Source organism: Pelecanus crispus, chromosome 7 (assembly GCF_030463565.1).
Source record: "Pelecanus crispus isolate bPelCri1 chromosome 7, bPelCri1.pri, whole genome shotgun sequence".
Classification (NCBI taxonomy): Eukaryota; Metazoa; Chordata; class Aves; order Pelecaniformes; family Pelecanidae; genus Pelecanus; species Pelecanus crispus.
In genome coordinates, this window is record NC_134649.1 from 32,165,757 (window position 1) to 32,190,306 (window position 24,550).

The 24,550-nt window shown below is 40.4% G+C and overlaps 1 protein-coding gene across 2 annotated transcripts in view; it reads right to left on the minus strand.

The window, feature by feature from the left end:
* The window catches only part of MAPKAPK3 (MAPK activated protein kinase 3), a 49,035-nt gene extending 25,201 nt beyond the window's left edge, over positions 1–23,834 (minus strand). For both annotated transcript variants that reach the window (XM_075713976.1, XM_075713977.1), the window contains exon 1: positions 23,598–23,834. In XM_075713976.1, the coding sequence (XP_075570091.1) occupies positions 23,598–23,822 (225 nt within the window). In that variant the 5' untranslated portion in view covers positions 23,823–23,834. The remainder of the gene's footprint in view (positions 1–23,597) is intronic.
* Between the last annotated feature and the right edge of the window lie 716 nt (positions 23,835–24,550).

The following is a 24,550-nucleotide window of genomic DNA, read 5'->3' on the forward strand; positions in this document are numbered from 1 at the left end:
CCATGCTGAGGACTGTGCAGGGGTCAGAAAAATGAGGTGTAGCAAAAGCACTGCTGAACAAAAATCATTCCAGGAATTTCAATCCTCTTCATCTTTCCAAGCTGAAACATACATCTGTTTCCCTCTCTTAAGACACCGGGCTTTCCTCCCTCTCCCTGCAGCAGTATCTGCTGGTGGTACACTGCAACGTTGGCTTATTTCCACAAGTCAGCATGCCTGAAAGAGACAAGTCTGGGCTTGAGGAAGGGGGAGGAGGGAGTGAGAAAGCTGGGGCAATGGAGGAAAGGGACTCAGAAGATTTTTCTGGCCTAAAGTCACCTGCCCGATTCCAACTAACATTAGTAGCATGGAAGCAGCTGCCCCACAAAAGTGTTAATGACTTCTGGGGTGATGATTTCACAGAAGCAATGTGCCATCCTGTATCATTCTCCAAGACATGACGCATCAGGGAATCAGGAAAACATACCCGCACTAAAGCCATGTTAACAGAGAAACAGATTGCCTGAGCTGTGCAGCTGCTGGTCTCTCAACAGCACTGATTCAACACTTCACAGCAGGCAGTGGCAAGGGGAGAAGGCACTCAGCCATGATGCTCTTCCCATCAGTCGGGAAGACAGATCCCTAAGTGGAGACAGGAAGGGTAAGGGAAATTTGCAGATTTTGAACATCATGCAGCATTCTGCAAGACCTGGATGATACAAGACCTGGATGATACCTGCTTAATATCCAGGATTTTGTCCAAGGCCTGTCAGGTGGTGGTAATTTTAACTTTCATGGGTTAATCCTTCTCCTATCACCAAAAATGCTTGTGTATTTATTTATATATGGCCACATAACACTTTTCCAAGCAGCAGCCACTTTGAAAACCTCTAGAAACCATCTCTTGGTTTTTCTTCACCATTTGATAATCACGTGTCATAAGATGAAGGAACAGGTTATTTGTCCAAGTTGACAGGCACACTTGTGACCCTCCTGCCCCCCATTAGTTACTAATGGAAGTTATAAGGGCTGCTCACAACCAGCAAGAGACCTGCTCTGAAGAGCACGCCAGCATCCCTACCACCGCAAGCTTCTTGATTCTCATTTGCTCTGTTTTGGGTGAGGGATGAGAACCCCTGAAGGTCCGGTGAAAGAACATCAAGACAGTGGTATATCATTCTCATCATACAACTATGCAGTACAAGCTCAACCAGGTCAAATGTGATCACTTTCAAAACACTTCTTCATACTAAATGATTATACCAACTATTGCACAATCTGGAGATATTTTTCAAACCTTAATGCATTAAACCTTAAAGCTCCTGAAGTCTCGCTTTCTTCTTAGCAGTTGACTATTCTAAACTAAGAAGCTGTGATATTTTGAACGTGGGGGGTGCTCTGCCAGAATTCATAATTATCCATCACTAGCTGTAGCTCCAACTGCAAGATCAGAAATATTTTAGTCAAAACTAAAAGTTTCCACATGAAAATATAAAACAGATTGATAGAAAAGCATTCTTAGGTCCTGGAAAGAACCACCATTCAAAACCACCAAGAGACCCTGCATTTACATATCTGTTGTGGTTTAACCCCAGCCAGCAACTAAGCACCACACAGCCACTTGCTCACTCCCCCTGCCCCGGTGGGATGGGGGAGAGAATCGGAGGAGTAAGAGTGAGAAACACTCCTGGGTTGAGATAAGAACAGTTTAATAATTGAAATGAAGTAAAATAGTAGTAGTAATAATAACAATATCACAATAACAGTAATAATAATATACAAAGCAAGCGATGCATAATGCAGTTGCTCACCACCCGCCAACCGATACCCAGACAGTTCCCAAGCAGCAATCACTGCCCCCCAGCCAACTCCCCCCAGTTTCTATACTGAGCATGATGTCATATGGTATGGAATAGCCCTTTGGCCAGTTTGGATCAACTGTCCTGGCTGTGCTCCCTCCCAGTTTGTTGTGCACCTGGCAGTGCATGGGAAGCTGAAAAGTCCTTGACCAGCATAAGCAGTACTTAGCAACAACTAAAACATCAGTGTGTTATCAGCATTCTTCTTATCCTAAATCCAAAACACAGCACTATTCCTGCTACTAGGAAGAAAATTAACTCTATCCCAGCCAAAACCAGGACAATATCAGATAATCAACAGCTTATTTGCCTATCAAGTCCAGGTGCAGAAATCCACTTCCAGATCCTTGCTCTGCCTGAATTAGATCAGGGTCTTCCACTTCACTACCTGTGTCCTTACAGCTCTTACTGAGAACTCTGCTTGTCTACAGTGTGCTGTATCTCCCAGTTTCCACTACTGAAACACAAGTTAGCAAAGTAGGGACATAGCCCTGAATTTCTCAGATCCCAGCTGAGTGGGAACCACTGTCTATTTTGGGCTGGGTATGGCTATTCTCATTTCTCATGAGGAGTTTTAAAAGTTCCTTGGCGCTTCTAAATGTGTGGAATACCAATTTTTGTATTTGATTTGATGCAGTCAAAATACCATTTGCTGTTCAGTTTTAAGGGAGGTATTACTAAAAACAACTATCACGAAAGGAAAAGGTGAGCCTTAGCAAGAAAACCTCTTTGGGGGTATATGCACTCATTATATGCAGCATGAGGGGGATTCAGAAGAAAGCCCAAGAAAACAAGACACCCCTAAGACAAGTTTCATGAATGCTGGCAGAACTGGAGAGCTGCACGCCAGGACTCTCAGGGGGTCTCTGGGGGATGCCACGCAATAGCTGCACTTGGTTTCTAGAGCATACACTGACACAGCAAGCACTACTGGAAAAATATTGCTCATTTCCCAAAGGACTGTCACATAAATACCTATGCCTGTTTTGCTCAGTTATCCCTGTGAACCTTAGGCAAAAAGACCACAAGAACTTGGGACTCGGAATATGAAAGTGAAGCCTTTTCATAACTCTGCAACATGCTTACCAAGGCAATTTCTAATAAAGGGTCTTTCAGCCTCTGTATCAGAAAGAAAAATTCTCTTGCTCTTTGAGAGAGATGGAATAAGGCTTGGCTGCAGAAACATGACTGAAGTCTGGATGCTTGCTCAAATGACTAAGCATTTATTTTTCATTACCCCAATTCTGGCTACACCACACTAGCACCAAAAAACCCAAACAAACCCCAAAAAGCAATCAACCTTATTGATAGGTTCAGTATAGCTAAAGAGAGACCCATATTCACCCACAAGTTACAAGTCTGATGCAATGTTATAAAGCATACAACTTCAGATTTGAATTAACACAATTATTTAGGGAAGCTAAACTCAACAAAAACCAATCCAAGAATGTGCATCAAATGAAGGGAGCAACAGAGCTCACCATCATCCTTTAGAGACACATCTGGAAACTCGAAATTGTGACATTTAGCCACAACCCATAATCCCACCTCTTGGTCTGCCCAAAAAAGGCCTGACTGCAACTTTTAAAGCTGCACAGCCTACATGTCTTTAGAAGCTTGTAAATAAATACTAACCCCATTTGAGCTCTACTCCTTGACAACCCTGCAGGCCTTGGCCATCAATCTCCTGCTGTTTTGCAATACATGCAGTAACTTTGTTCTCTCATAGATATAGCCACCCAGTTGTCTTACATACCTTGCAAAAGGTACAAAACCCAACTAATATCAGGCAGAAGCCTAAGAGACAAAGATATTTAAATCCCAGGATCCAGCAGTGCGCTCTGGCACTTCAAAGGTGAATTTTAAAGGTTCCATTCTGCAAAGATACTATCAATTTTAACTATTTCAGATTTATAGATTATAAATACTCTATAGTGTCGTAGATTCCTGCAGTACTCCTCAGTCCAGATTTCATCTAGGCCACATTTGATAACATCATCTCCTTTGACTACACAAACCTTCCAAAAAACATTTGTTGTTGCCTGTCCTGAAATTCAGTACACCCAGTCAATAGTCACGTTGTTCTTCCTATCTCTGCTGATCTCCATGCTGTTAGCCTGTAAATACTGTTGCCATAGATTTCCTTATTATCAATAATCTATTGTGTTCAGTGTGTGTTTATTATTTATTATACCTTTAGCTTAGACATCCTAAGTTTTTATTATTTGGGTAAAGTTAGCATAGAAGCTCACTGTGGTAGTCCTACCAATTTAACACATGAAAGAAAGCAGACATCACATGCGCAATCCTGTGCCTTCCCTCCCATTCCCTCCCTCTGTCTTAGCCCGTGTAGAGCCTCCTGTCTCTCCTGAAATACTCTAACACGAACTCTTTTCACTTCTTAGAACACACAGGGCTGCAGGTTTAAAAACTCCAAGCGATGTTTGGATTTGTCAGATACATTGATATTCTTTTACATAGCTAAGCTGTCAAAGCCATGCCACTAAAACACAGCCTAAATAGCTTATTTTCCCAACAGGACCATTTGCAGTGTTTTGTAACTGCTACACACACCTAGAAGCACCCGTAAAAGAAACTGCATAGCAGTTCAAAAACCTGAAGTTCTGATCCAGTCTAGGCAAATGAGGTAACTTTTGTAAAACAAAGCAAGGAAAAATAAATGAAAGCTGAGTCTTCTTTGCATATTCCTGACCAAAAAAAAAAAGGCAGCAAATTTTTAGGCCCAGGTTGCAGTTTTCACTGAAAAGGCTTCAGTGAAAGAGAGGAAGAATAGTGATGCTTTATTGGAAGTGATGGATAGTAGAATTAAAAATAACCCTACCAGCAGTTGAATTTCTGAGAAGTGTTTATTGAAAGCTGTTGTGCCATACAGTCTTTACATGTTGCAAGTTTTCTGCAGCTCATGGCCCTGGAAAGTGGCTGTAAGATTACACCATGGATTGTTCTGACAGAGTAATTTACATACACGTTGCCTATATGAACTGCTATGGCATGGTTAAGAGGCTATGCTTTTGGCATTAAGAGACTGGACTCAGGAATCTCAGATCCTTTTCTAGGTCACAGACTTCTTTTGGAACCAAAACTGTCTCTGGATGTCACTTCCCTCACGTTTTACTGCAACGGGGTGCTTTTGGCACAAATTGTTTGAGAATCTCCAACACAGAGATGACAGAGGCATACAACATAACTTAGCAACTTCATCATTCTGTTGTTTCTCTAAATTGTTTTCTCGGAACCATTTAATACCCCCCTCAATAAATACATAATGAATAAAATATTGCAGATGTAAAAGAACCATTAGTCTGTCTTGTTCTTGCTATCAACAGGCCTCTGTGATAATTAACAAAAACAGAATACAGATTTCATAATACGATTAAAATTGCCCTTTTAGACCTTCTAACATTAGTGAATTCCGGGATTAAGGTGCCTGAGTAACCCGAATATTGCTCCCTTTGTATGCGTATACTAAACACAGTATTCTTCCCTCTTCAACTTCATCCTTACAACAGCCAGAGTACAACCTGAACCTGATTGGGATGCAAGTCAGGATGCAGAGTGACAGGAACTGCTATCTGTAGCCTCTTCCACCTCCTCTTCATTTTACATAGAAACTGGAAAGCGTAATGTAAGAAAGAAGGGTCTTGTGGTTACCACAGCTGAATGCTACTCTCAAAAATCTGGATTCTATGTTTGTCCCTTTCCAATGTCTTATGCAATGCTCAGAAGTCAACGGAGCCAAACAGGTAGTCACTAATTGCCTATACCTCATTTCTTAGAAGCCTGAACTGCAGCCTTATTTGCAGAAGTTCTGGGCAGTCCCAGCTGTAACAGAGCTGGGGTCTAAAAAGCTTGGCTTGAGTTAAAGTGCAATCTGCTACTCAGTACACTGAGGGGGTGGGGGGGAGGTGGTCCGAAAACCAAGCCACCCTCATCCGAGATATTTCAGACTGAGGTCCCAAAATTCAGTGGACACTTCTACTCTTAGAAGTCTACCCTATTTCTCTGCTCCCTATATGTGAAGATACAAACTTATCTTAAAGCAATGTTGTGAAAATAACAGTGATCCAGCCATTATAGTGAAAACACCACAAAGCACAACCAGGAGGAAACGAAAAACCTCTATTTTCAGAGTAGGTCTAAAATAACCTGAAGTAAAGAAGCCTTGTCCATATGCTGAACAACGACAATGAAACCCGTTATTGAAACCAATCTAATAATTTTGTCTGTGCACTGAAAAAGGCTGAAGTGTGGTAGAAAATACAGAGTGCAAGATAGTCAAAGTATATACATAGCATGGATACTGACATTTACTACATCTGAATGCTGTTTCCCAACCCAAAACTGCTACTTTAAGAAGGAGCTTCGTGAATGTGAAAGAGATTGTCTAGTTTTTGTGGCGTGTTATTTTTGGTGGGGTTTTTTTTGTTGTTTTTTTTAAAGTAACAGCAAAATAACCCTGAAAATAACAAATCCCCTTATACATCTTCATACTGATATCCCTCATGACTTCTCTGCAGAGCTAAAGCTCACCTATCGACTGCGCAGACCTCTGCCTGTTAGCTAAAAAAGTAGCTAATGACAGTAACAGAATGTAACAACTGTGCATAAACCAGAGGGTGTAAAACATTTTATACCAATGAGTTTTACAGCTACTTGATGACTGGAGAGAAACCAGGAAACTAAGAGATTCTGGGATGCAGTCCTGCCTGGAGGGGTGAGCACTATGCTAGGCAGCTTTCTATTTATCTTCTGCAAAAAACCCTACCGAGCCTCATAGAACTGTTTAGGTTGGAAAAGACCTTTAAGATCATCCAGTCCAACCGTTAACCTAACATTACCAAGTCCACCACTCACCCAATGAGTTCTTTTCACACCCCTTGAAACTAGTACCAGAGCCCTTACTTGGTCAGCTCTTCCTTGGTTCCTGTGGTCTGCTTCTCTACCTCCAAGACTCCAGCTACTTTTTTTACCCCTCCCCATTCTGCACCCCTCGGCTCCCTGTGTCTTCCTCTCATCCAAATTTGGCCTTGACCCTCTGCGACCCATCCATCATCTTATTGCTCCTGTCTCTGCACCCTGCCTGCTCCTTCAGCTACGCCTCCTCAGCAGATCTCATTCTCTATCACCTCCAGGTCCCAGTTTCTCTGCTCCCCATTCTCTCTGCTGGTACCCAGCAGATCTCTGTTCCTCTGTGCTTTTGGGGACACTGGGAGAGTCAAAGGCCAGACTAGAGATTGCTTCTCTTAGTACCTGTGTCCAGAGTCGGGACAGATTTCAGGAGCACAGGGATTCAATCCCTGGAAAATACTTGCTGTGCTGTAGTCCGCAGCATGCCCAGCACAAATGCACCTTTGGGAAAATCAGCTGTTAAAACTGAACACATCTCTATTGATCATTAAAGATTTAGAATTTGGCTGAACTTGGGATGATTTTAAGGGTGACAGGGCAAGACACTCCTAGAACAAAACTGAGCCCTCAATAAACTTCAAATCCAAGTAACAGGCAAATCACTAGAAAATTAATGTGTATTTTATGTAGGCAAAACAATTATTTCCTCTAGTCTTATTACTGGAAATGGTTGAAAAATTTCTGCCAGAACAACTCTTGCAAACTATTTCTGGTCAGCACAGGGAATACCATCCTTCAAGTCTGTCAGAATATTAAGATGAGAGAGGCCATGTAGAGCAAGGCAATCCCACCAGGAAGCTAAGCTATGAGCCCTGCCTACAGGCAAGCGCTTTATCCAGCCCAATTCTGCATCTTTCCAGAGGCACAGTAGAGTTCCCTGGTAAGAGCACTCACAGCATTGACCTCACAGTATCATCATTTTTCCTGACGTCTACTTTTTTCTTTTTACACGAGATTTATCACATTAGTCACAGTCCTGATGTCTTCACCAAGATAAAGTGCTCTCTTAACTTAACAGATATTTTGCCTGAGCAAGGACAATGACTTTGGCAGTTATTTTTGTTTCTTTCCACAATTAACTGTGATACTGCCCGAGAAGCTAATTACATCAGAAAAGTAATCAGTATTTTATCTGATGCCTTTTCCTGATGCTGCCTTCAAACCATATATATTCAGCTTTCATCATTGCTCACCCTTGCAAACACCCATTATCCAGAACGATCTACTCTTGGAACAATTCAGATAGTTGCTATTTCCCTGTCTTTCTTGATAGGCGGTATCTGTCACTTGATGCTGAAATTTGCAGGGTGCAGATGGTAGTTCCGTCCACATGTTAACTAGTTCCAACACCAGCACTACTGTAGCAAATCATGAACCTTGACGCACCAAATGTAACTGAGGGTCTCCAAGTGCAGCTGCATAGAAAGTTCTTTAACTTTTTAAAATGCTGCTGTGCCGTCATTAATTCATCCCCAAAAGAAATAAACTTGTACTCAAGTATCATTCTCAATATTTTACTTCTGCCTATTTCTCCCATCTTCTGGAGAGCTACATGCCTTCTACTTCATTTTGATTTTGCAACATTATATTGATTACTTTACTCTGTTATTATTCTGTACCTTTTACTTCTGCTTGAAAATAACTTACAAAAACAGAGGAATCAATGACTTGCAACCCTCAGCACCATTTACTGTAAACTTCTTCATTTGCTTTGTTCAAATTCAGTCTAATTTTTCTAGGAAGATGGGTGTAGTAAAGAAACAAAGAGTTGAATAAAAGACTTTCTAACTTTATTAATGCCTGCCCAATCCAATAATCCAAACTAAGCATTATCTTTATTTCACTGTTATATTGCACAAAATTGTGCCACTACATTGCTTTTTAAAAAATACATAATTTTCTACCACTCTGATTTTGGTGTATTTTAATTAAAATCAATAATTCTTAGACTCATTTATCTGATTGCTCTCCTCTTTCAGCAATGGTCATTATCTCTCTGTCTTTCAATCCCAGTATACTTATTAGTTGTTTTTATTTTCCTCAGTTCTACTGGGCAACACTAGATCATTCACATGCCTTATTTCTTTGTCATACGAAGTCTACAGATAAGTAATTTGCTGCCTCCTATTCTCCCATTTCAAACTAACAATAACATGGGTGAAGTTAGAAGATATTTATTTCATGCTTCCTTACTTTTGGGGCAATTAACAACAAATTACATTTTAAGAATAGAAGAGAATTTTAAATAAACGTAGTCAAGCTAAAGAAGTCTGAGAGTATTTGGCCAATTCTATGCTAGGCTTTTTATGACACTTATGTCTCTTGCTCCAGCAGAGACACCCCAATTCAGCAGCAACAGCAAGAAAAAGGTAAACAGGCTGATGTACAATGTGTAGAAGCAGCTCTTGGAGCAGCCAAGCTTCCTGGAAGGCAGTGCTAACAGTTGGCTCATGTTTTCAATCAGCTAGCTACAGACACTATATAAATCGTTACTGCTAGCACAGAATGAGATGCTGTAACTTCATGTTACAGGAGGCTACAGTCTTTGATACCTGTATTCAATTTCACGTTACAGCCCTCACACTAAGAGCCTGAGTAGGGCACATCCGTGGGATAATCATATCATATCATCCTCATCAACTTACCTGCTCCCACTCTGGTACCTGGGTCACCTCACCAGAGAAGCCATTTGGGAGGTGACAGGGGAGATGCCATCCTGGAAGACCTACCTGACAACGTATTAAGGAAAACTCAGATCAGCGGAGAGCATGTGCATTGGAAGAACACAAATCCCAGAATACTCCCTTGTTCTCGTGTAATCACAGCCTGTCCTTCACAGGGAGTCATTCTGGGAGCAGTGACTGTGCTATTTACTCTGGAACAGCTCTGTAGGCAGGTAGGCAGCCATGCTGTGCAGCACAACACATGTAACTTGTAATACAGCCTAGCAGGAAGCATGCACAGAGGATGCTTCGCCAGTGCTCTCCAAGCCTTTTAAAAATCGCACATAAAAGTAACAGTTGCATGTGAAAAGTACTTTGGCCAAACAGTAGAAGTACTGGGTAAATATGCCTCATAGCTTCTCCAAGTCTCCCATAGGAGTGCTTAAACAAAATAACTAGGTAAACTTTGGTATATTCTGCTGAGTAAAATCCTTATATATCCAAATTTTTCTCCTCACACATTTGACAGATTTTAAGATGTAAATTATAATCCTGTGTGGATAGACAGGAAAATGTAAATGTTGAAATTGGAACATAGACCTCATGGGCCTGGTGTTAAATCGCAGAAACTTGGGTTACTGTAGGGTCATGAGAAGTATAAATGCAGTACAGTTATGCTGAACTGCAGAAGTAGCATGCCATGTATTTTGGGACTACTTTTTCCTATATCCTTGATTTATATTATGTACGGAAGCCTGAGTATTTCCTAAAAATGGCAATGCTTACTGACTTCTATTTTCACAGTGAGTGAGAAAACAAATGTAAGGCCAAAACTGAATTCCTAATTCAAGCCAAACTCCAACAGACTTTTCAGGAAAAAGGCAGAAAGGAATCTAATTTTTTGTTTTAGTGACTCATCCTACCAGTTTGATTTTGTTGTATATTTGTGGTTGCTAACAAGCTTCTAGGGGGCTACAGTTCCCAGTAATTAATATTTATTTGTTCCCCTTTTTTAAAATAATATAAATTTTGGGTCTCATGTTCTCACACAAAGATACGTACAAACATACAAAAAGGGCAAAACAATGTATTTTATTTTGAGCTAACAAGCTCTATGATTTCAGAAGACAGGAAACATGCAAATAATATACCAGAGCTCACATTTCTATAGAACTAGTAAAAAAAAAAAATTAGGAATAGTTAAAAACTAACTAATTGGGCAGCATATCAACTGTAAAGAAAAAGCAGAGTAGAGAGATAATATACTTCTACCTGGCCTCAGGAAAAATTCAAATGCAGAAACTTATTTTTAAAGCAATTTTATTTTTTTCTTCTTCAATGTATGCCTTATTAAATGAAAAATTTGATACTGAAAACTCCAAATATAGTAGTTTGGAAAAAGATTAACAGTAAATTTAATCATACTTCCGAAGTACAGTTTCTATTTATTGAATGCTAAATGGACCTGAGAGAATAAAAAGGGAAAAATTGCGAAGAGTGATGTCTCACAGATTACTTTTCCCTCATATAATTTTTAATAATCAAATGGAAGTTTTGGGGTGGAAGGAAAAATTGACATTTACTGACATTTAGCAGTTAAAATGTAATCCTTCCAGGGAATGAATAGCAGGAAAAGGGTGGGGGTGGAAGAGAAGGGAATCAACTTCTGCCCTGATTACACAGAAGAAAAAAGTTAAAAAGCATGGAATAAACTGACTGAAAGCACAAAACCACAAGTATTTGCAGACGAAGTTCTCCCAAGCATGGAGGAGGATGTCAGAGGTCCCAGGAATACTGATTTTGGGCTCCCTAGAAATATTCCCTACAGAACAAGCAGTCAGCTACAAACGATTAATGGTAATCCGTCATACTGAACTGGAAAAAAAGATCATTACTCCTCATGTCTCAGTGGCAGTAATTAGTGACCAATACACACTAACACACAGCTCAGAATCTGCATAGGATTCTATTTATTTATTTAGGAAAATTCTGTAATTAACCCATTTTTAAAAAGCAAATAGAAAAGAAAATCCCCACAAGTTTTGTAGCAGGGACACCAATCACTATATAGATGCAATCTGAAGTGCAAAACATCACCCAAGATTTCTGTATGATCGTGCAACAAAATGTGCATAGGAATCTAAAGATTTGACTACAGTCCAAAGTTATAAGGTATTTAGATGAATAATTTGCAGATTTAGATTAAATGTGGTATGAAAGTGTAAGTTATCTTGATTAAAATTAATTTATTTTTTAATTAAAGTTTAAGTATTATTTGAAGGCTTGAACAGACAGCTTAAGACAACTCAATGCAGCCTGATTTCTCAGTAGGGTCACCACATTAGAAAAGTAATTCCTCCTTTGAATTGTTTCAAGTTAAGTAGTTGAAATTGAGAGAGCTCTACTCTGGTGAACTGTTTTATAAAAAAACCTGATGTACTAGGGAGCTTTGAAAGATATCATCCTTCAGAGAAGGAGAGGAACCTTTGGGTAATAAGAAGCAATCATAAAACAGAACCTTGATTCATATTAATAATATATTAACAATGTTAATCTCAACCAAAGAGATTAAGCATTTAATGCTCTTGTGCACATAAAGTAGGGAGTAACGACATGCAGTTGTCCACTGGTAATCCCCTACGCAGCAGGAAACCAAGTGAAGATGGAACACATTAGTGTTATTCATTGTCAATATAAAACAGTGCAGTGTTCCTTAGTGACGTAGGTGGTGTGTTGTGCACACGAGAAGTTGCTGACTAGCAGTGATATTAACAATACCTTCCCCCACCAAGTCATCCCTATTTTAAACTTGCTCAAATGCAGGTCAGTAGATCCATTTTAAAAGACAGAAATGACCATTTTGGTCTGCCGAGTCAGAGCATCCTCAAGAAAGAGAGATGAAGAAATCATATCTGGAACACACATGACTTGCGTTAGGAAATGGTTGTTCAGCACACAATGCAAAGTCATAGCACACTGAACAGGCTCAGATGTTTGAACTTAGAAGGTTTACATGAACAAAACCAGAGAACACCAATCTCCCCACGACCTCTGATGCTTGGGATAGATGGGAAAGATGACATGTGAGAAACTTCACATTCAGCAGTGTCATGGATGCTTTCCCATCCTACCCTTAGAGGACTGCCACACAGCCCTTTCACACACTGACTCTACCTGGGCTCTGAGCTCAAACCATTCCCCTTCCCCAGAACTGCCCTCCTGTGAAACATGATCCTTTGCTTGTAGGATGCAGGCAAACTCCTGCTTTAGTTTTTAAATTAAACAGTCCTACACAGTTATTAGCTCATATTGCCAAAAAATCAAGACTGTCACAGACACCAAGAACCAGTTTGGGGTATTTTGATTTAACAAAAAATTATTATTGCTGTGTGGATGTTTTATTGAACCAACACTTTTGAGAACTTTCTCCATATTTCCCCTGTGAGACTTGGCTTTTGTGCACAAACACACAACATTGCAGTCATTCACCCTCCCTTACACCTCCACAACAGTGATTCAGACAGCAGAGAGGTGGGAAAGACTCAGAATTAATTGCTCTTGTATAAAGCCTTTTATCAATAATATACATTGCTGTTTTCTCCTCCTCCCTACTGCAGTGAGAGGTTAGTTTTTGTAGATCTTGAGTGTCATATCCTATTTTTCAACCATAACAGGCATAGAATCCCCAGCCCAAGTCAAGGCAGTCACACTCACCTGCCAAAATAGAGGCGTGCCCAGCAATCAGGGTTTCTGAAATGCAACTGGAACTAAAAGTCACTCTCACACTCCCTCCACCCTCAAGAGGCCATTAATCACAGCATCTCAGCAACAGGAAAAAGCTATTACAGAGCTGAGAGACTGGAGGAAAATTCCACTTGATACCAATCCACCAGAACTGAGACCATTTCTAAATTAATTGACCTTTCCTCATCCACCACTCTCACTTTGTCAGCCTGCTTCCCTGCACTCTGGTGCCGGAAATCCTGCGAGATGCTACTGTGTAGGTTTCCAAACAAAGAAAACAAACTGAAAAACCACCCAACTAAACCTGGCAAAACACCTAATTCCAGTAGACAAGACACTGCCTTCCAGAGATTTTGCCCTTTGTAAGAATGACTTGTATACCATAAACTTCCAACACAGAGCCAGATACTTGTTAAGAAAGTGACAGAAATAAACAGTGAGAATACAACCAGCTATCAAAAGCAGGTTGCTATTCTATTCTAAGTTGCAGATACAAAGCTCAGTCTTTAAAAGTCATTAATAGGCATACAAAAAATTGCATTAAAACCACATCTGCATTTGGATACATGATTTCATCATGTATTTGAGACAGTTTAAAGCATTAACTTCCCATTTCTCTGAAGTTTCAGCTTCTGGTTTTAACTGTCTTCAGCAGTTGTTTTTTACCATAATTTCTATTAAAGGTGAAAATAAGCAGTAGAACATGCCCGAAAAGAAGTTTCAACAACATTACATTGTTTGCATTTGCATGGGCCGTGTCTGGTAAAAGTGGTTTCCTGACCTCCCCTCCATAAGCGGGGGCGGGGTGGGGGGAGGATCTAAATATGAACAGCTGTTGTGAAAAATCTATTTCACTTTATGTTTACACCCTACTTTAGACAAGAACAACTTGTCCAGGAAGTCACACCCTTACATGAAACTATTATGCAAGTGATGGACATTACCCAGAGCTACAGCCATCTACAAAGCTGAGACCAAAACTCTACCTCCTTCTCCTTGGACAGGAGGATATTTACACCTGCAGCAGCAATACGCTTACCACAAGAGAAGCAATAAGATGCCTTCTGAAGCTCAAAGTTTCATTACTTATCCTGACAGTTTTGTAATTATAAGTTGTAACAACAGGATCTAGAAGACCACAGCCAAATTTATACAGTATATTGAAAATACAGGGTGGTTCTTCACATTTGCAATACTCAGAGAAGCGCTGTTTTCTCTCAAGTTCTTCACAGCATCACTACCACTAAGCTCCTGAGGCAATGAATTTCACAGGTTAACTATGTTTCAGAAAATACTTTTAAACAATGAAATTTTCCAAGGTCAGTAGAAGCAAGGCTTAGTTCCCACCCTAAGAGGATGGGTGCCTCAGAAAACCCATCCAAGCAGGTTTAATTGGAGCAAGTTTCACATTACTGGGCAAGGTAAAAGGACTGATCATTTTTCATGCTATCATTCATAAGCAGACATTGAACATGGTTCAAAAAGAGTAGCGCTCTACTCTCCTTTATAACAAATCTACTGCTACAGGTTTTGCATGTATGCAAGTGCTATTAAACTCTGCAAAAAGCAGATGACAGAGCAGCGCCCTTCAGAACACAGGGCTTGAAAGAACAGGAAGCTTCTAAGCATCAAGGAACCATCAAGCCTCGTCACCCTCCCAAGTGTCAAATTTTGACTGTAAATTGATTGGAAAGGGAAGAGTAGAACAAAATGAAAGGCTTTTACTCTTCATAAAGACAATGGAGACGTTGTACTGTAGCATGGCTGTAGCAAGGGCCTCTACCGTGGTGAGGCAGCTGAGCCAGAAAATGCAGCCCCCTCCCCTCCCTACCTTTGAGCACTGAATCTTTGGTGTTAACAACTCCGTTGCTGTGGAAACCAGACTGCTTTTGACAAAGCCACATTGACTAAAAGCAACATGTGGGAAAATGGAATAAGGCCCCAAGATAAATTAATCCTTTACAAGAAAAATAAATAAATACATTTTTGGTTAAAAGTGAAGCAAGTAAAGGATAGTATTTCTCATCAGAGCTACAGCTATGGCAGTAGCAAATGCCAGGCCCTGTGGCACTGCAAATGGCACTTTAAGGACTCTTCATCCCTGAAATACAAGGTAGATGTGATGCTAAGGGGTACACAGGAGTCCCACGCAGAACACAGGTGTGCGAGGCGGCTGCTCCCTATCCAGTTTTTAACTTCTCTCCTTTGAAAACAAAACCAAAAATCAAATCAACCCCACAGGATAATAGAAACCAACTGCAGTTACAAATCACTACTCAAGTGCTTTCATAAGGGCTTACAGCTGATTCACACCTAGGCAAACTCCTCGCCCCAGCCAAAATTTCACCACACAAGAAAGTTCAGTGGATGAAGAGCATGAGTCACTCCAACCCCTACCGTTTCCAAACAGTTTATATATTTTAGAAGTGCCATCCAAAAAAACAAACAAACTCAGAAGTTTTTCTGAGCTTTCCCCTTACAATGGGCTTAATAAGTCTGTCCTCAGCCCTAGCTGACTCAGATCCCAGGAGCTGCCTTAGGCCCTGTTACTTGGAATGCCAGCGTACTTAAGAGAGTATTCAAGGGGCGGGGGGGGGGGGGGGGGGGGGGGGGGGGGGAATCCTGGGAAAAAGGCCATGGAGAAGAGCCAGAGAGCCAGAGTTTGAACTGGCAAGACTTAAGATCTGTGAACACTGCAGCTTTAATAAGACTGGCTCCTTAGCCAGAACATCTGAAATTACTTGTAAAGATGGCACATTCAGGGTGGTTTGTTTTGTTATTTTAAGTTCAGCAAGCAAACTTTTCTGGAAGAAAAATTAATTTTACACACATTTATTATTTGCTTTTTCTCTTAAAAAAGGCCATGAAAGCTTCAGTGCAAAATGCCATATATTACAAAGAATCAGGAACTAGGAGGCCACGCATGATTTACATGCTGAGCAAGAATTCTCTCCCCTTTCACTCCTGAGGTATTAAAATGCTGGAGCGTTATAGCTTAATCTCAATTACAGAGCTTTGAATCATCTTAAGTACTTAGGAAGCCTGTGTAAAATACCACAATACACACAGTTCATACACTCTAATCCAGACAGACTGCACCACCAGCTTTCACTGGTGATGATGGAAAGAAGTTCTCACGGTTTTCCAATTACATAAACAGGTCATCTACTCTCCACCTCAACACTGGCCACATCTCTGCCACTCTCCTTTTCATGAATGTCACCACGTCTTCTTACAATGTAAGAGCCACAGCACAAACAGTTCAAACAACTCCACTGTACCCAAGGAAATGAGGATAGCTACACAGACAGCTATACCGTTGCTATTGGAATATTACACACGATCCTAAAGTCTGGCATTCTAAAGACATATTTAACATGGAAAAAATTCCGTAACAAGGAAACACATGCACATCATATGAGAAATGGGATAGAATCATAGAATATATCAAGTTGGAAGGGCCCCATAAGGATCATCGAGTCCAACTCCCTGCTCCTCACAGGACTACCTAAAACTAAATCATATGACTAAGAGTATTGTCCAGATGCTCCTTGAACTCTGACAGGCATATTAAAACTGAGAGAAATAAGAAAATCTCTAGCAGATCCAAGTAGTCACTAGCACTTCTTGTTTTGCAGGATCACAGCTTCATTTGAGGCTGAAATTATCATGTTGCATATGATTATGTAAATAAATCAATGATTGCATTTTTTTTAGGAAAAAAAATCACTGTATACAGCTAAGAGATTAACACAAAACAGTCTTTATATGCAAGAGATTAATCTATTAACTTTCTCAAGTTCATGTTGGCTCTTGCCCCCAATGACAGTGACATCTTCCTTCTCTATGCTTCCCGTGAATTTATCACAGCATGCAGATAATCTTTTTCTTCTGTTGAGACTTAACTGGCAGCAAGTTATCATGAGAAGTCATTTATTCTCAGACTAGGCTGCTCTTACAGAGGGTGCCACCACAGACAGAGAAACATATACTAAGGAAAAAAAGATGTGTGTGAGCCGTGACGTTCAGGTGTGGCCTTGATTCTTCCCAAGTTATAAAAGATGTTATCAGGTTTTTCCAGTCTAGGCATCTCTCTAGATGGTATTACTGTAAGTAAATGAGGCTGAAGTACACTTGTCTTGTAAATGAACTTTAAAATTCTTGCTTATTGTTCCCTTGCACTAAAGATGATTTGCAAAATCCAGTTATCTGTAATGAGACTCCCAGCTAGCATTAATCAGCGAGGTTTTACTTTAGTTAAATGGAATAGGAGGATTTAGGCTGTAAAGGGAGGTGGGAGAGACAAAGGGAAGGGTCTTCTAGTCTAAAGAGGGTGTCAAGTGATTAATCGTGCCTGACCAATACATACACAGGCTCTCCCTTTAAGCACCTTCCTCACAGTTGAAATAAGACACTTATCTATAATACTTTCTCAGATCTTTGAACCTGGGTGAAGGCAGGGGAACACACCTTGATCTTCCTGAGCTTTGCTGCTACACAAGTCAGGGTATAACTTGTGCCAGCTTGCTAGCAGACTGGAAGAGAACACAGAAGGTGCAAAGTTGCATCAACATAGTTTTGTTCTTTCAAGATCACTTAATAGTTTAGAGCATTTGCCTTTCTGTTTGCACTTTATAGGCTTAATAAACTGCCATTGAACCTAGTAAGAATGTACTACAACAGAGTTTTATTATTTCAGACCAAGCCCATCTTTTTGTTTTGGTTGGTTGTTTGGTTTTAAATTATTTGCTGTATTTCAAATAAGGTCAAGAATGTCAGATCTTCAAAGTAAATTGATAACGTCCATCTTTTTCAAATTAACTAGTCCAGTTGACACTCTGGAAGGTGCCATTCTGGCCCAAATACATACAAAGTGCTGAAAGACTCGGGTCTTGAATGACTCACTGGTTTAAAAACAATTCTTATAGCAGTAGAAACGACCCACTTTTTAATCAACTGCATGTTATTTTAGGTATTTTACGCATATTTACGTAATACTTACCAAGATTGGCGCTGAAGGATAAAAATCAAGGACCAATCTCATGCCATCCGTATTTTAGGTACTCCTCCATACACTGGGGGCTGCCATTTAACTAGAACTTTTCTGAACTCATATTCATTCTATGCTGTATCTGGCTTTGATCTACAACACATAGCTCCTGGAGTTTATTACTCATACTCAGCTGTGTTACTGACACTGAATTTACTGTAGCATGAGATAAACCAGTATAAATAGGTTGCAGGAAACATGGTAGGTAAGAAGGAACTACAGAATCCTTCACTAGAAAGCGCTAATTTCCTCCTGAAACATGCAATTGCTCCAGTAAAGCAAGAGCTCCTTCATCCTGCACAAAACCTAACCAACGATTACACTTGGCTCCCCTGAATTCCCACCAGAGTTCTAGCTTAGTACAACATTATTCTTCCTTATTCTAAAAATATTGAAATGTTTCATTCCTAATCTGGCATAATTTTCTTCTCTTCTAAAAATGCAATCTATAGCATCTAAGAAGCTTGTTAACATTTCCTATTCTACAATCAATCATCAGCCTAAAATAACCTTCGCTTTCACTGTATGCATTGCTTTCTCCACTGCTGTATTCTCTTCCTTGATCATCGTCTTATTTCAGGCAATAAACAAGGTATTTTAAAAGTATCAGCTATTTCGATAACTTGCAAAACAAATACTTTGGACTGACTATCCAGCAATTAGCTTAGGTGATGCAGTATTATTTAACATAATCAGAAACATTAAATTGAGCGAGAGGCAGAAACTAAATTAAGGTGATGCAGAATGACTATCTTTCTCCACAGCAACTCCACTTTGGAAAGCAGAACAACATTCTCTATATAATCCCATGTGTGGTTTCCAAGAACCATTTTGGGAATTTTTTTTTTTTTTTTTTTCAAAATTTCTTTCTCCATTACCTTCTTTCCTTCCTCCTGAGCACAAAGTAATGCTAATACTCTTACAGATAACAGTAGAGCCTCCTACTCTATGATTACCATTTATATCATTCACCAAAAGTTCCTTAAATCTAAAAGGCAAGGAGCCTGTTCATTTTTGTGTTTGCTCTTTGCTTTATTTAACATTCAGGTTTCACCTATTTGTCTTCAAATCAGCAAGTTATGTACACTGTATTGTTGGCACTTCACAGCACAGGACATTTTCCATGAGGCAGGGTCATGGCTTAACTCATTACTTATTGTAGAGGATAAGACCTATGAACTAGCGGGTCCATTGATACATACTCCACCTTAACCTAGAAGTCTCAGATGACCGGAAGGCAGACGCAGTATACGGCGACATGCACAGTGCTTAGGGGAGAAGCACTTTACAACTGCTATACTGTCATTCAGGAGAGCTTTCATATCAAAAGTACTAATACACTCAGAACCAATGTACTTCATTTTCCTGAAGTTCCAACGGTCTTTGTTTTGCTGCTATGCCTGAATTGTGCTTCCTTTTCCTCTCCTAGAAAGTCGCAACATCTGTTTACTGAAGGTGAATAGTATGCCAATGACATGTAACACTGTTTTTACATCCTGAATCATCCACACCAAAATCCTGAAGCTGCAGATGCAGAGAAGTCCCAATACCCCAGCAAAATGCTCTCTAGCTCTCTTTTCTTGATCCCAACTCTGTCTGAGCCCTTTCTACCATCTTTCACAAAAATAAAGTAGGTCATCAAATCCATTGAAATATTATTTTGACACCACTTAGCAGGAATTAGTGCCAAAATAAAAAAAAAAGAGTGAGGGAAAAAGAAAGAACAAGGAACTGCACGTTGGGTTTTTTTTAATGGGAGGCAAGTCCCAGGAGTCCACATTTATCCTCTCAGGTAGTCAGCTATTTTGGTCTCCTCCTCTCCCTAAAACCAGAGAGGAGTGTGAAAACCAGCAGAGAACGCTCAGGCTGATGACAGTGTTAAAGGAGTGGAGGTTAAATTTTAGCCCCAAAAGGTAAAGTGAACAGAAGGGGGCAGGCTGGCAAAGAGGAGATAAAAATAGAAGAGTGACTAGACTTCACTTGACTGCTATTTCTAGATCAACTATGGAAAGAGATCTGAGAAGGTTTTCTATTTGCAAGGGAGAGAGAGACTAAAATATAGTTGCCTTCTAGAAGGCCACAGTCCTGCACAGCAGTTTTGTTTATGCTTCTACTTTTCTAAATCACTGCATTCTCACTATTTGGAAACAGTGCTGTTGAGCCAAAATGTCATTATGCATCTGAGTAACCAGATTAGATTTTCTGGAGCAGGACAGCAATGTGTGTGGCATTTCAATCTAACAGAAACAAAGCTGACAGCACATTGTAAAAGTGTGTGCAAATCACAATGCCAAGCAGAGTAAACTAAGCCACATAATACTTTAGGAAAATAACCAAAGCCATGCAGTATCTCTGAGAGGATGTCTTGTGTTTTCCCACTCTAAAATGATTAGTGAAATACTAACTAGTTCCAATTATGGACACAGAATAAAGATGACAACAGGGACCTCCCAATTACAGTATGTAGTGCTTGACTGACACATGGCTCTGGGGATGAATGTTTCTGTCTGTTCGAGCCCTTTCCTCTTGAGTACCTCAGTTAAAATTCCTTCCGTTGAGTAATTTCTGCCCAGATCCTGGCTGTGCTGGCTTTGTTCCCATATAAAAGAAAACCTGCAGGCAGAAAGCAGTGCCATCTGCCAAGTCAGAAGCTGCTTTAATGGGCAAGTTTGGTGTGAAGGAGAACAGACTATTACGCTTTATCTTCAGCAGCAGGAGTGATGTTTTTCCCTTCCCCGGAGTAGGTTACAGTGAGCATACTCACGCCTGAAGTATTCGTCCACAAATATACGTAGATCTCAATGGATACTGCACAAGCAACCTCCAGAAAAAAAAAAAATCCGTCCAGCATCCCTTTTTTCCCGTTCAACTTGCAATTCAGTCTTCAAATTTCTCTTTACCTGGCAGACCAGTTGTTTTTTTCTGTGACAGCTTCATCAGCCTCCACATTCTATTCCTGTAAGTGAATGATAACCCCGCCATCACACCTAGGAAGGATGAACAGTAGCAAGGCAGAAACGCCAAGGCCCTATTGTCCCTACATAGAGAATTCTGCACTAAAGCTGTTTCTGAACATTTTTTCCAAGTTTCTTGTCCCTTTTCCATAACTGTTTTGACTGGATGGTTTGCTCTGAAGTTTCATCTGGAGCAGGTTTGGGACTTGCGTAGCCCAGGTTTTATGAGAAACAACGGAAAAACTTCTGAATATTTTCATCCTTGCAAATATCTTCAGGGCTAGGGAAAGATCTTTCTATTCTTGCCAATTAACCAACCACAGTTTTTATCATTCCTTGTTGGGTAATCTTCTCATTAGACCATCTTTGGAGAGAATAGCAGATTCTCTCTGGACTGCTGGCAGTTTTACTTAATTGCGTATTTAACTTTTTATTCAGCACTTAAACTCATAACGATGAGAAATACATACACGCAAGCAGCAAACTATTATCTGCCATTTAAACTCCCTAGAGAACTCGTAAACATCTTAATATTTCTGTCCCTTTCAGAAGAAAAGTGCACACATTCCAAAGCTGGGGCAGGGGGGGAGGATGACACACACATATATAACGTAATTTCAGCGAGATATTAGCCATTACTGACAAAACTCCAGTTTGGGAAGCGTGGGGGGGGGTGGTGGTGGTGGTGTGCTTTGGTCCTTATTATATTTTAAAAGTTCTGAAAAAATCAGCCAACTCAATTAGTGCTAAACAGAAACTGGTATTAGAGGATCTACTATAGGTTCCTCCTCCCCATCAGGCAGAGGACATTCTGTCAGGGTACAGCAACTTTATCACTCCTCTCCCCTTCCCCAACTCTGAGCACTGAATTAAAAAAATACTTTACAGATGCTAGTATCCATAGGAATGTATTTCCTATTTGATTCCAGAGCTACAGAATTTGCTCTGGAGCACACCTGTTGCCACTGGATTGTGCTCTGGAATGGCAACTTCAATTTTAAAATGCTTCCAGCCCTTATCACTGCACAACCTTTGAAGTATGAATGGTATACAACCAGCAAAGCCGCTCAACTCTTCAGAAACAGCAGAACAGCTTCAGTATTAACTATTATCCTTCATCACAGTATGCTAAGTATAGAAATTAATGTTGATAGCACTTCAGAAGGATCATCTCAGAGTTGTAAAAACCTGACACTCCCCTGTGCAGGCACAAACCCCCAGTACTTCCAGTCTGTTTGCCAAAACCTCCAGTTTCCCCATGATAAACTTCTGTGAGTCAGCTACATGAAGCTAATACAAAAAACAGCATGATAAAGAAAATGAGTGTGTTGGAAACATGTGAATTCATCAGCATGTTATTGTATTATAAGCTTTTCTAGTTCCTCTATCAAAAATCTCTTCAATACACAAAGCTACCGGATATTTCTAGTCTATCAAAGTGCAAAGGCTTTGCTGGGGATAGCAGTTCTAGCTTAGTAAGACCATATCCAGACCTTGGCAGACCTTCCAGCTGACCACTAGCAGATTTGTCCTTCTGTCAGCAAACATGGAGTGTGAGGTTTAAGAAAAGGAAGGGTACCTGAAAGCCTTTTAGACATCCCAACTAATCAGATTAACACCAGCAAGGACTTGGCAATGTTCTTAAGTAATTCTCATGACAATTACTTTGGCTGGTTTTCAGTCTTACCATAGAGAACTATTCTGGTTCTCATTTGAGCTGCTTTTTTCTAACGATGTGGTTTAAAAGCATCAGGGAAATCTTCAAGTTCAAAAGCTGCAGAGCAAAAGGCAGGTAAGCTTTACGGTCTCTAATGAATGGTTATTGCTCCATTTATTTAAGTGGTACTTATCACCACAAATATCTACTAAACTTACTTGCCAATACTGGTGTAGTCAGTGCTTTCCCAGCTAATACCCTTCTGTAAATGAATCACAAAAATAAAGAGAGTAAGTGAGTAAACAACTAGAAATGCCCCTTAAGAAAAGTCTTCAAAGGGAGGAAAGCCTGAAGACCAATGAACATTTAAATACTTCCCAGTTTAGGCCTATTTCATTGCACAAGATCCAAAATAGTTTCCTTCCCAAGTATTGCATAATATGTTCATTCAAAATCTAGCAAGCTTTCTCACAGAACACACCAAGACACTGTTCTCTCCCCCGCTTTTTTGTCTTTTAAATACGAACATGAGCATTTCACAGCTAATAACATTCTTCTGGAAACTCACACAGAATATTCTGGAAAAGACTCAAGTTTGGACTACAGTGTTATAAGTAATAGCAAACGTCTCCACATACTCAAATTCTTCACGCAGCACTCTGTGAAATGTAAGCAACAGAACAAGTAGCTTTTACAGAGCTTTGGAAGTGAACTCTGGCCTCCAAACCATAAATAAGGGAAAAAAAGAAAAAGCCTACATACCTTCAGAGCACATTTCTGGCCTGTCTCCTTGTTGAAACACTCCAGTACTTTGCCATTGATTCCTAACCCTAGCACCCGTTTGGATAGTTTGTAGTCATCTGTAACTGCATGTTTTTTTATCTCTAGTTTGACATGGGCCGCTCCCCCAGGCAAGGATTTCACACTGCTCTTGCTATCCACGTGACTCTCTGGCTGGGATTCCTGTTCACCTTCACTTTGTTCCATAGCAGGGAAGAGTCTGAGATGACAAAGATACCCAACAGATTCCCTGTGGGGTATCCTCAGTGAAGTCCCTCCTCTTAGGCGATCAAACCCAGTGCTTCAAACAGTCCATCTGCTTGCCATTTAGTCCTGAGTAAAAATGTAAACGAGTATTAGCAATTGATGTGAACGAACCGCTCTCTCACCTAACCACTTTTCTCTCTTCCTTTCTTAACAAGATGACCAGGCGCTAGAGAGGCCAAAAGTGGAGGTTCACCTCAGGAAAGCACACTTTGTTTAGCTTTACGGACCAGTCACCCCAGTTCCAATACACACAGCTACCAATCCACAGTTACAAATTACTGCTTCTACTGCAACAAGTGTCTGTGCTAAGTCTTGGACTAAAGTCTTACTCAGCTAAGCTCTGCGCAACAGAACAGAGATGGCCTCTGCTTCGAGGAGCTTATAAGCCTGCATCAACAACTTGTTGCCTCAGCATTTTGTGTAGAAATCTCCACAGTGGTGCCTCTGCCTCATCCCAACGCTCAAAGTTATGCAAGGGAACCACAAATACCTGGATTAAACCGCAGAGGGGCACCACCTTGGCGGGCATCAGACCTGATGCTAGCCCAGCGCTAACCAAATCGCCATGGTCCGCTGAGCGAGGGGCAGGTGCGACATTGCTTAGGGGACCATCAAACCACCCAAAAACTCAGGTACACGGAGGTGCAACAGCGTTGGCTCCTAAAGCC